This window comes from Melanotaenia boesemani, chromosome 1 (genome assembly GCF_017639745.1).
Source record: "Melanotaenia boesemani isolate fMelBoe1 chromosome 1, fMelBoe1.pri, whole genome shotgun sequence".
Lineage (NCBI taxonomy): Eukaryota > Metazoa > Chordata > Actinopteri > Atheriniformes > Melanotaeniidae > Melanotaenia > Melanotaenia boesemani.
In genome coordinates this window covers 8,236,947-8,250,396 of record NC_055682.1, presented here as the reverse complement: position 1 = coordinate 8,250,396, position 13,450 = coordinate 8,236,947, and the positions used below count along the sequence as shown (strand labels likewise).

At 41.6% G+C, this 13,450-nt stretch overlaps 1 protein-coding gene across 2 annotated transcripts in view; it reads left to right on the top strand.

The window, feature by feature from the left end:
• Positions 1–308: 308 nt before the first annotated feature.
• The window catches only part of lrp4 (low density lipoprotein receptor-related protein 4), a 133,131-nt gene continuing 119,989 nt past the window's right edge, over positions 309–13,450 (top strand). The window contains exon 1 of one of the 2 annotated variants that reach the window (XM_041987194.1): positions 309–639. In XM_041987194.1, the coding sequence (XP_041843128.1) occupies positions 579–639 (61 nt within the window). In that variant the 5' untranslated portion in view covers positions 309–578. The remainder of the gene's footprint in view (positions 640–13,450) is intronic. The other variant, XM_041987203.1, reaches the window with a different exon arrangement.

The window sequence follows — 13,450 nt, the reverse complement described above, 5'->3', positions numbered from 1 at the left end:
GGACCACCAGCCTTTTAAAAGACGTAATTTAACAAATGACACAAGAAAGCAGAGATTTAGGACGAGTCGATTTCTTGCGGGATAGGGGGGTGATAAGGAATGAAGAGAGACATAACGTAAACTATAAACAAAGTATTACGAGTGGGTGTTTTATTTATACATCTTTAAACATGTGACATATATTGTATTGTTATTTTTCCTAATTTTATACCAATTTTAACTTTCATGTACCACAGCGGATACAATTATCCCCCTCTCAGCTCCGGTATGGTACAGCCCTCCGCTCTTATTGGTATCTACACCGTCGGGAACCACAGCACAACATGTTGGAGACCGTGGTAGAGTACCCCTTCTCAGTGTTAACTTTTTAATCCCGGTTTTGTTGCGTTATCACACTCAAGAGGAGGAGGTGGAGGAGGTCGGAGAGAGAGAAGGGGATAAAAGTCAGTCATGCTATGAGGTTAGGGTGAAAGCCGGAGCGTCTTCCTGCAAAAGAAGCCCGTTGATATTTAAGCGCGCTGAGAGGAAGAATAGGGGGAAAAGAAGCCCGGAGAAGAGCGAGAAAAGTGGGGTACAAGATGCAGCTGGTCACGGTGCTGTGGGGCGCCTTAGCAACTTTGCTACTCAGCCAGAGTCCAGGTAAGGAAACCACCGCGTACCGACGCCGCGAGCAGAGCTTAAAACTGCACGTGCGCGTGTTCTGGAAGAGATGAGCAGACTTTTTTTTTTTTTTTGCTTTTGTTTGGATTCCCACCATATGTATGCCCTATTGGTTTATCTCCCACATCCAGACGCAACAGCCAAGTTTGTCCCTCTTTAACACTGGTTAGGAGGTTAAACTGAAACCGTGGTGAAAATGTGTTCATTTTTCTTTTAAAGTCTAATTTGACAACATGCTTGGAGTCGATGGTTCAATCTCTGTGGTCTTAGCGCAGTCATACATCATATTTTATTGGTTTAAGTTAAGAAAATACTCTTAAAAATTTTTATATTTTAACTTTAAATGCTTAAAGTCAGCAGCTGCACTACTGTGTGCTGTTAGATGTAGGTTAATTTTATTTATGCCTTTTAATGCATAAATAAAATTAAGTAGCCTGTAGTTAAGTAGCCTATGTAATTTTTTTTCGCCCCCTTTGTGTACATGGATGTAAGGGTGTATGTTGGCTATATCAGCATGGGGGGTGCTGTCAGATCTCTGCCTGGAGGCAGATTGTTACCAGCACTGGTTGATGTGGGAATAAATTATCCCATCTTAAATGGAGAAAAATCTTTGTCCTCACTTAAAAGACACAAATGCTGAAAACATATTTAAATTAAATAAATTGAGATTTTGTACATTTCCTCAGATGTTAGAAAGTTCTTTTGTTAGAAATAAAAATAATCCGTTGACTTGATGGGATGTGTCATAATTGTGAGAGCTTATTTTTTTGGTCTTATGCAGGTAGACTGTGCCATTTTTCATCTATGACAAATTAGATCTTACATTTGTCTCCCTTCCCAGCAGCTTTTGTCTCAGGTCTGAGTGTTTTCCACCCCCCCACCCAGTCCTATGTTTCTCTAACACCTTGTGTTTACAACATGTTAGAACAGCCGCTGGAATGCAAGGACTCACTGAAGTTATTTCTAAACACACACACGGGGCTTAGCGTTATACACACATGGATGCCCGGTGCCGTGCTCTCTGACATGCCATGAGCAGATTTACCTGACAGGAGAGCAAAAAAGAAAAAAAGACATCTGTAATTGTCTAGTTGGACCACAGAAGGAAGGTGGTGTAATTGCGACATCTCCTAAATGCCACCAGAAAACTGTCTCTAAAATGTCAGCCAGATAAGCGTCAACATCCAACTCAAAACAAAAGCCTCAGCGGATGATCCACATCCTATTTATAGCCGGGGCCTTTCATCTTTTCAGATGTAGTTATCAATGTTTTCTCCGCCTTCCCTTTTTATCTGGGGTGAGGGGGGGGGGGGGTCGTGCTTGTTTGATTATGGACTTGTTCTGTCATAAAGCAATTAAGTCTGCCGGGCTTGTATCATGTCATAAACCCGTCTTTGTTGTGTATGATTGCGATCGGCCACTGTTGGTATTTCAGCTGAGGCACAGAAGGCATAGCTCAACTGATTGTCTTTTTTAGTTGGTCTTTTTTTGTAGTTTTCTAGTATCGCTGTTTAGATTGTTATGTTTCCTGTCATTTCTTTCTTTATTCATTTATGTTTGTCAAAGTGTCCATGGTAAAAATGAAATTCCACTGGGTCAAAATATGTGTTTATCATGTTTTGACAACAAATATTGGCAAAGAGATCTCTCAGTCTAGTTATAGAGTGTGTGTGTTTTCATTATTGTGGAAGATGAAATAAAAAGGTTAAAGCTTTTATTTCTCAGCAGTGGTCAGTAAATGGTGCTACGAGACCAGCTGCTGGTCCCACTGACAGAAGATGACCCGGGGCTATTATTTATTAAACTTTCTTTATGTGTATGCGTTTGAGCGGGGTCGACGTCTAATTTGTGTGTAGGGTCAAAATGCCTTCTCAGCACAGACTAGTGGCCTTGAAGTAATAGGCTGAGTTGGACTAATGGCACGTTGGGAAGTGTGTTATACAGTTTAATGATGTGCTCTGGGACAGCGCTACCCCTCGTCCTCTCCTGAGATTCACCATTGAGCTCTCCTCATTTTCTTCTCAGCCATTGATTGGACTTGGTTTGAGTCAGAACCTTTTGGTATCATACATCTGAAAACATCCGCGCGCCTGTTTGTTTTAACAAATTGGACGATGCTTCTTCGTGAGTCTGACAGCTGGGCAAACATCCAAAAGAACTACTTCTTCGAGTGAGGTTGATTTATTTGTTTTTGCTGCTGTAGCCAAACAAAGAAGAAAAGACGAAGATGATTCTGAAATTGGGGGAAAAGATGTGGGCAGAAAAATGCAATAATTTAAATAAAAAGAAAAGAAAAGTCCATTAATGTTTCTCAGAACTCAATCTTATATTTTAGAATCCAACTACAAAAACCTCAAAGGCAATCATTTTTAAATGTTTTGATGCAGAGAAAAAGCAAAAAGAGTTGTTATTTTTATTTTATTCTGGTCCAAGTTGGACTACAGACGGGTACGATAGCGTGGGGGAGGGGAGTTCTTAAATGAAAATGTCTTTGCAAATCGTCTACTTTTGACACGAAGTATTCATCTTTGAGTAATCATGCAGGGTTTTCTACAGAAGTTGTTGGACCTGAACACAGGGAGCGGCCACAGATTTGATGTTTGGGTTTGGCCAGTGAGTTCAGTTCTGAATCTTGCTGACTCTCTCGGTCAAAGACAAGTCCATGGTCCAAAGAGATTTGTCCCAGTTGCTGTCTAGCGTCTCTTTGACAGGCTGCTGGCGTTGACCAGCAAGAGACTGATTGTAGCTTTGCTGTTGTTCAAGTTACTGTGTTAACTCCCAGATGATAAAGTCCTCTCTGACCAGAGGAAACGTGGGAAAACTTTTCTTTTTTTTTATTGTGGAATTCTTTGGTCATTGAGTTTGATCTTTGATTCAAGTCCTCTGTATCCTGCCCTGCTTTCTGTATCCCCTCTTGAGATTGATTAGCCCCCCGACCAACACACTAAAACACTCCCACCACTGGCCTTTTCACAGAATCTGCAGGCGTGGTTACAAACTTAATTTATGACTTTGTTTTGCAAAAAAGCTTCAAAACCACATTTGATTAAGTGTCCTCAGATTAATTGGATTGGTATTAATGGTGGTGCAAGTTTAATATTTCCCAAGTAACTTAGCCTACAGACTGATTTATGAAATTCCTATTTTTGTAATTTGGTACAGGCTCCACTCTATAGGCAAATGGGTAATATTGATTTGGAGGATGCAGCTGTGACTTTGCTTTGTGAAATGGGATTTATATACATTTACCTTCACTCTGCTTTTTCTAGCCTTGGTCTAAGTTTTTTTGGGGATTCAGGAGGTGGAGAGTAAAAGTTTTGCTAACAGGTCTGAGAGGAAAACTGCTGTGTTAGCTGAGTGTGGTCTTAGTGAATGAACGTGTGGGTGTTTGTGCGTGCCCTCCTCTGGTCTAGCTGGTTAGGTTGGTGTCAGCCAGGCTGTTGCTTACACCAGGAGAAGGCAGAGTGGGCCACCTGATACCCCCACTGTGCTTTGTATGTGTCTTCTGAGGGGATGGAATTGCACCTCCAAGGTAGCAGTGGAGGTAACCTGTGATTACTTTATTCCCCCTCCTCCTCCTCCAACATTTTCTTATTGATAAATGTCTGACATCAGACCCTTCTCCCTCTCTACTACCCTCTCTTTGTTCTTCTATCTTCCTATAAATCACCTTTTTCTTTTTTTCAGCAAGACCAACTTCTTCTGTAAGACACCCCTGGGCGGGCTTAAGGGTCGTTTCTGATTTCAGAACATGATGCCACAGCTCCGGGGCATATTTCACTTCACTTCTGCTCTCAGCACTAATATATGTCAAGCATGTCAGCTTTCAGTGAACACAAGCAAACAAACAAAGTTAATCACCTGCAGCTCTCGGTGTGGAGAGGGATTGTTTTCAGCCACTGTGCCAAAGTTTTTCTTTTTAATGCTGCGTTCACACTACAAGGAAAATATGAGCAGACCAAGGCGATGTTTAATGTCAGTGCAACAACAGAAGAAAGGGACCCTTCTCAGCTTTCTTATTTTTACTTTTTAGTCGATAGCTTGGTATTGATTTGATTTGCAGCTGTGGGTCAGGGAGCGATTTGCCAGCAGGGTGCGTGAGGATCAAATGACACTTGAAGGTAAATGAAAATAATAATAAATAATAATGACAAAAACATCCCAAAGACAGATTCCCAAATTTTCACAGAATGGATTCAAACGGCAGCTCCATAGAGCTCAGCATCGTAGGAGACGCTCTTATTGTTTTTTTTTAAATGTTGTGTAGCATGAATCAGAGTTCCTTGGAGGTTGCAGATTATTGGAAACTGTAATAAACTCTGGTTCTCTGTCTCAGTGGGGGTCTGCTGTAGAGGACAGAAAGATAAGCAGGACTGGAGACTCGCTGTCTGAGCACAACCATGGGAGGGGGGGGCAGGGACACAAAGGCATTTTGAAGGACACACACAGGTAGAGACCCACAGAAACTTAATTCTCTACTGGGTCTTCTCCTCCTCGCAGCAAGTGAGGAGAGGGATGTTAATAAAATACGGAGACACTAGTGTGAAATGATTGAGATGAAAGGCTTCTGTCCCTCCCCGAGCGTTGCTTTGGCCATGCATGGAAAATAAACCACTTATTCTTGAGTATTGTCTCAGTTTGTAACCAAGACATCATGGGACCCTCAATCGAGACAAAAAGGAGTATGGGGCAGTCTTCACTGAGGGATGAGGTAGAACTTGTGCAGCCATATTTTCAGTGTGTCTAATCTGGAACTGCAGAGTGGGGCACACACAAACATTTGGCTTTAGAGATGACTTATGGACTTAAAAAACATCCTGAAGTTTCTTTCTTGTCAGTTTTAGAGAGTAGTGCATTTAGTTAACTTAGTAAATGAACTACTTTAGTTATTTTATTTGTTTAAATAACTAATATCTCTTAGTTTAACAGTTATTAATTGTACAAGTGGGGGATCAGTTAAATGACTCAGCTGAATTTCTACACAGTGTTTTTGGTTTGTCAGGATTGTGACTGAACATAGTAAAGAAGGCACACAAAGATATGAACAATGATAAAATCATTTCAGCGATCACTTGTGTTGGCAAAGCCTGATGCAGTTCATTTCTCTGTGCATTGCTCCTGCTGAACTATTATAAAGACATAAACATCTGAAATGTTAGAGCCGGCCCTCTGCAACAGTGCACCCACCAGCGTTTCCAAACGCACATGCATGGTCTGTATGCACGGTGCTGCAAACTGGTTTTATACACACTGTTTCAAGCAGGATATGTACATGTTGCTGTGGCAGTGTTCAAAAGCAAACTTCTTTTCTACAGTTGTTACTATTTTTAAAACATTTTTTACCAGTTCTTCTTCACTTGTTTTTTCTTCTTCAGCTCCGGCTGAAGGGAGGGGGGCTTTTTTTTAGACTGAGCCAAATCAGAAAGAACTAGTTTTAGGTCGGGCGCACGCTCCGAACCAGCACAAAAACCGGTTTTGCAGAACAAAGCTCCATCTTTGCCACATGGTCCGTCAGCGCTGTTGGCGCTGGCCATCGTCACCGCACAGAGCCGACTGTTCTGGCATTCACTGTTGTCACAAAATCCTCACGGAAGCACTGACTTTGTGGTCTCAAAGAGCTGTGTTTTGTTTTCTAGCGTTTTTTGGGAATATGAATTGTTAAAAAGGCTAAAAGCAGAATTATTTATCTGTAAAATAAATAAATAAATAAAAAAGCTAATCTGCCCGCATGGTTAGCTTTTAACATGTTTGTCCACTGAGTTCACTGACTTGGGCGCCACCCAGACCTGGTGAGAGTTCATGATATAAATAACTACAGTCAGAGAAAGACATGCTTCTTTGCTAACTGGATATAGCCGTCCCTCCGCTGAGGTCATGGACAAAAAGTGTTTGTATGAATGCAGACAAGTTTTCTATTAGCTCACAAACAGCCTGCCTCACGGAGGCAGAGAGACGAACCTCTCGCTGCTGATTGATGTCAGAGCTCTGAATCCAGTTTATGCTTGTCTCAACAAGATTCATCTTCAGCCCACCAACACTGGTTTAACACCACACACATGTCATGAAAACCTTCATTTGAATGATGCGAACTGACTGTATGGGCTTCAAATAGTTGCAGTCGTGCCAAAAAGGCATCGGAACAATATGTCAGACCAAATCTAGAGATCAGTCTAAACAAACGCTGAGTTTAACGCTCAGTTCAGACCTGGTGAACAATGTTTTAGGTTTCTGAGGAACTCGTCAGAGTCAACGCTGTGATCAGTATGAGATGAGAAAATGGAGCCACGATGCTACTACCTACATCACCATTAATGCAAGCTGATGCCGAGTATGGACACAGTTTCTGAAAGAGTGAACAAAGCAAAGGAAAGAAAAGCCAGAAAGCCAAAGAGCTGGAATACGATGGAGCAAAATTATACTTAAATTCAGATGTTATCCCACGAGCACCAGGGTTAAGAGAAACAGCTGCTTGAAAATGAATTGTAAATGTATTCAGACTGATACGATTGTATTCTAATCATATCAGAAATGTCAAACATCTCGGGGGTCTTCCACTTTGCGGTCCTCAGAGGGTTGTGGCCACTGAAAACCTCCAAAGTATGCAGCAGGCGTGTAAGTGTGAGGATTAGTCTTCTATGGATCAATAGTACTGTAAAGGAAACTCCCACTCAAAACGCTCCAAATATGCTTGTCCACTTTGTGATAAAGAAATTTAACAGATTGTGATGACAGGACATTTAATCAGGGTGTAAAAGGGGGAAAAACATATATAGACAAGGCTTTGGGAGTAATTTGGCTTTAGTATTGATCAGTAAAGTGAGGTAAAGATGCCTCATGTCTGACAGAAGATTCGGCCTGAGCAGGGAGGACAGAAAATGGTTTGAGTTGCCTCTGACTAAAACCCCGTTTTCTTCTTCTCTGGTTTAAGGGAACTCAGTTTTTTCACTAAGCCTGCTTTTACCTCCTGCTGGATGATTTATTCATTTTAATCCATGCGCTCCAGTTATCACTTTGCCAGACATGCTTAGTTTTCCCTGCTGTGCCATGAAAATGTAACAGAGTAACAGTACAGTGCAGATTTGGTAGATATATGCATTTCTTTTCTTCTACACATCCACTATATGCTTTCCTGGTATTTTGTTTTTTCCAACACAGCTGCCTTTTGTTTTTCTGTTTTTCCCGATTGTATCTCTCCCCTTGTTCTCAGCATCTTAAACCCTCACAGATTCCTCATGGTCACCGTCTTACAGTGTCCTGCCCACCCTCTCTGTGTGCATCAGTGGGGGTCCTGCACATGAGGGCTTGCAGCTGTCTCCTAGATTACCTCCAAAAGGTGCCTGAATGAAGGCTTTCATCATGCCTGCATGCACAGGCTGCCTGCTCAGGCACCGGTTCAGGAACACTCATCCACAGCTTCCATCTCAAGCTTTAGATAAGATTACTAGGAGATATGATTTGAAGGAGACCCCCCACACTTTTAACTCTTCAACACAATAAGTGTCAAGCTCTGTCTGTGCACCGTGGTGTTAAATAAATTGACTTTGTTGTGTTTAGGTTGAGATTTTTGTTTAGAAAAGTGCAACATGATGAAAGGAAACCTACTGAATGGAAATAAATATGATTAACTCATTGATCTGACATTAAGCTGCAGTCCTGCATACCATCTCATCTCAGTGCGTTGCTCAGCTCTGGTAAAAACAGCTGAATGCACTTGAAGGGGGGGCTTTTTGATTGCATGCATATACGTGAGTGCACATGGTAGATCAGAGTCATATTTCCCTCCCACACCTCACTGGGATTCTACGACTGCAGGGAAGCACCTGTTGGATATCTGATGTCCCCCTGGCTGTAGGAGGTATGCTGCTGCGCAATGGAATTAAATTCACACCCACAGAAATACAATATCACAGACACAAAAACCCCCTTTAATGTGACTCTGACTTCCAAAGGCGACAGCGTCGCTCTCGTGTTCAGCAATGATGATGACTGTGTATGGGAGGTTAGCTGAGAGGTTTTAATTACACCCAGAAGTTTAAAACCATTCGTCTGTGTAAAATGAATTAGTATATCTGCGGCAGAAATCTTTAGCTTCTTTTTATTGGCCAATCTACTTCAAACAAGTGCTTTACTTTTCTCCATTTAATCATGAATTAAATACAGAAAACAACTATGGATGGTGTGCTGATTCATAATTTCTCCATTCATGCTAGCTCAGCGATTCACAACCCAGGTCCTCATAGCCCACTATCCTGCAGGTATTAGATGTTTTCCTGCTACAACACGCACACACCAGATTACAATTAAGTGGATCTCTGACAAGCTCTGTACAACTCTGCTATTGGCCCATTAATTTGAGTCAGGTGCGGTGCAGCAGGGAAGCACTGAAAGTCTACAGGACCATGGTCCTTGAGGACTGGAGTTGGGGATCCGTCTGCTAGCTTGTTAGCCATCAGATTTGGCATGATCAGCGAGGCAATGTTGTTTTAAGTTTTTGTTACTGAATGGCTCATGATTTGCCTTAAAGAAAGTACATATTGCAAATCTAGTTTTTTCCAGCTCATATTATTATGCCTCCGTGGGAGTGTGCACATGAGATTTCCACTTAAACCCAGTTGGTAATTTGCTGGTTTCCATATTGCTGTGAAGCCCGTTTTTGGAGCAGCATAACCAGAAAACATGTATATACTCTGTTTCTATAGTAGTTCAAAGCTCACACTAAGACATTACATTCATGTCTGCCTGGGAAAGTAAATGCAATAAAATAAAAAAAGCTGTAAATTGAATCCACTTTTACTTTCTCACAGTAATTATTTCCATGTACAGACAAACTCACACAGGAGCAGCTGAGACTTCCTTGGGGGCTCAGATGATCTCAGAGTGCTTTTGCCCTTCTAGAGTGACATCTCTCACTTTGTCTCCTCGATACTGACGCACAGTGATGTCATCTGAAAGTGTGAGAGCTGAAACCTGACTGAGCTTACACACAAACGCACACACATGCTTGATCTAAAAAATGGGGCCTGTTTACTGTGATGAAGCAGGTGAGACACTGTACCTGCGTCATTTGCGGTTAATGGGGTTGCTTCTACATCTTCTTTCTGTGCCATATGTCTTCATGCTAGTCCTTATCATCCTTCCACCACTTTATGTTCCTCATTATTTTCAATACATGGCCCTATACCCTGCAGGCTCTAGCTCAGCTCAGCCTGTGATGAGGGAAATGGAGGTGGTAGTTGCGGAGGTGGTGAGGGTCTTTATTAAACAAACAGTGAAGGGCTTTGAAGGCCCCATAGAGGCCTTGAGCTGGAATGGGGACGCAGCTGAAAGCGCTGTACTTCCTAATGAACTTGAGTGGCCCATAGAAGCAGGGCCTTTTCACAGAAGCCAAGGAGGACAAAGTGTCTAAACAAGCCCAGCCCCTCTTCGTTCAGAGGGGCTAAACGCCGCCTTTTGACTCTGTGGAGTGTGGGCATCTGAAGGGGAGGCCATGAGGAGAAAGGAGAGGGAGGCAGAATGTACTTGTTAAAACAATGGTCTCTTAAATCAAGCACCCCTCCTTGCTTCTCTTCTTCTCCTTAGCTCCTCTGCTCCCGCCTCTCTAACCCCTCCTTGTTTCGCCTCCGTTTCCAATTAGACCTTCTCTTGCACAAGCAGCTGAAAGCCCCATATATTGCAGGGGCCTCAAAGGAAAGGCTTTGGAGTTGCGTCTCTGTTGCAGTGTTGCCCCTATGAAAGGTCTTAGTATTCAGAGGAGAGCACTGGACTCCTCAAAGCTCTCAATCTGCCACTGGGGGACTTGTGTACCATCATGTCCTCTCCGTTCGCTGCATCCTTCTCTCTGTGCCTCTCCACCCCCTCCATTCCACATCTCTCCCTCTTCATCCTACTCTCTTTCTTCTGTTTGTGACCCCTTCGTTCCTGCTCCATGCTTGGCTGCCCGTGGGGCCAGGACAGGAGCCGTGCATGGCCGGGCCCAGAGCGCTTGCTGCCTCCCCCCCTTAGTTGTTTAGCCATGGATGAAAAGCGGAGACAAATATGTCTGTGGTTCAAAGTCCATCCCAGCAATTACAGTGACTGATTAAAGAGCTGGCCTACACACAGGCAGCTATGTATAATACTACAACTCCCACTCGGAGTTTCATAACAGCACCTTCAAAATAGAACTGAGCTTAGCATGGCCTGATAAGGACTCATGACTGGTTGATCCTGCTATTTACAGAATAATTATTGAGAGTTGGTGTCAGAAAAGCTTATAATTAAAAAAGTAGGAAACAAACAAATTGATTATTTGCACTGAGAAGTAAACTGAGTGACTGTAAGACACCACAAGAAAGGTGACACTTGTGTTTAAAATTTTATATGCTGAAAAATGAATGATTGATGTAAAAAGTGATTCTCTTGTGCGTTCTGGGACTTGTCTGACCAGTTTGCTGTGTCACTCTGCATGCATGATTGCTGCACTAATTTTGAGACATGCAGTACATCTGTCATTCCTCACCAAAGAGACACATCAGTCTCACAGTGCTGAATAAAAGCTGCTTTGTTAAGTGTTTAGTGAGAGTTTGTACTCTGATTTACCTTGGACTTTCATCACACGCACATAGACTGTGATTACAGTGAGCATCAAATGTCAATTCATATCGAAGGAATACTTTCAAGATGGAGGCTGTTGAGAGTTTTTTGAACCTCAGATGTCTTTAATAAGCTGGTGTACTTCTTCTAACCTCTAGAAGTATGAAACCAATTTGGCAGATGTTAGACTCTAAAGATAACCTTTGGTTGCAGAATTGATTGGATTTAATGTTGATCTGACCTTTGGATTTCTGCCATTATTATGACGTTTTGACCCATGACTCTGATGCTTCTTTCAGTGTCCAAAGATTTTGTCTCTCTTTTTAAGAATAAAACTCCTTTGAAAAAACAGGAAAATAAGGTAGGGGAGGCTACCAACACTTTGCATTTTATAGAAGTAATAATCATCCGGTTCACTCAACATTTGGTTGAAATTGCATAGATAGTTTAATGATTTTAAAGATATACTCTAAATGCAAGACATGCAGACTAACGGTTGTCGCTACAGCTAGCTAGTATACTCATGTGAATGCTATTGCTAGTAGCTAAATAGTACCAAAACTCGTCTCTATGTAGGCACGGTCTATGAAAATGAGCTCAACGTTCCACCGATTTTCCTCTGGTTTAACTTTCTTTAATGTTTAATTTGTTTGAGTGCAACGTCCAGTGTGCCACATAGAGCCTCATTCACAATCAGTTTTACTCTGAATTTATAAACGATGTTTAAAACTGTTGATTAACTTTGTCAGGTATTTTAACCCTCTGGGATTGACGGATGCGCTGGCACATCTAAACTGCGTATCTGATGATTTAGCAGCAAGGCGAAGCCACGCAGAGTCTTCATTCCAGCTTCTGTCATCATTGCAGACTTCAAACTATATACCAGTTTTATAAATTGTGTTGATAAGGCAGGTACAACCAGAGTTTTCTATGTATATTACTGTTAAAAACACCCAACAACCCCTTTCCTGTTGGTGGAAAAATGCACAACATCAACCAATAAAGTAATTATGACAACATGATGCATTTGGTTGCTTGAGGAATAGCAGGAGTCGTCACTAAAATCCAACAAAAGCAGGTCGAACGCTTCCTCCTGGTGGACAGGAGGTCTAATGCAGGAGATGTCAGACCTATGATGTCCTCAATGTCTTTTAGTGGACAGAAACTGTCTTGAAATGGACCACATAACCTCTTATGGCAATAACTGATTGTTCTGTAAACAGTTATATAAAAACTACCTGAGACATTTCTGCATTTTGATGTAGAAATGTGTAATAATTTTGTTGTTTACTAAAATCAAACATAATGTTTTAAAATCAACTATTTCTATTGCATTCTAACATTAAAATAGTGGTTTAGTTTTCACACTACAAAAATCAAAGGTTTTCCTACTCAGATTGCATGTTTTTGTGTGATTCAGAGAAATTGTTTTTTTTTTTGTTGTTGTTGTTTTTTTTTACTTAAAGGGGTATATATGCATTTCCTCCTTATTTTTTTCTCCAGAAAAAAATCAGTTTATCTTTGATTGGGGGTGGCAAAGCTACAGATTGCTAGGGGTCCTAAATGCCTCCCAGGGTAGACAATTTCTTGTTGATACAAGTATAATATTTTTTTTCCTCAAAATATGACAACCTTGCATTCAAACAGCTTTTGGCTCTTCCCTCTCTTTGGTCCAGAGTAATAACCCCACCAAGCTGGGTGTAAATTGGGTATAAAGAAAAGCAAAGCATGCACACACACATACTTTGATATCTTTGAGTTTCTTAGTGAGAGTAAGAAAAGCACAATAGTTAGATGTCAGCATATAAACGAGGGCATTAAGAAAAAGTCTCTATAGATGATAAAGAAGCAGTTGACTTGCAGAAAGAAAAGAAAAGCATACATTTATACAGGAGGAATAATAATTGCTGCAGGACTGTGTCAGCCACTCCCAGGGGCCAGATTTATTCTTAAGACCTTGAGGCAAAACTAAGGGAAGGCAATAACAACAACAACACTCCCCCAAAGAACCACGGGAACCATCTGCCTGGACTGAAGGGAACTGAAGCGGACCACAACAAGAAAATTCTGCAGACAGCAGGCACTAATTGGGTCAACATGATTTTCCACTTTTCTTGCTAGGTGGTTGATCTATGAGGTTTCTATTCTGAGAAGCACCTACTTAAGTTATTGCATTGGCCATCTAGAGACAAAGGCATCTATGTTGGGCAAGTCCACT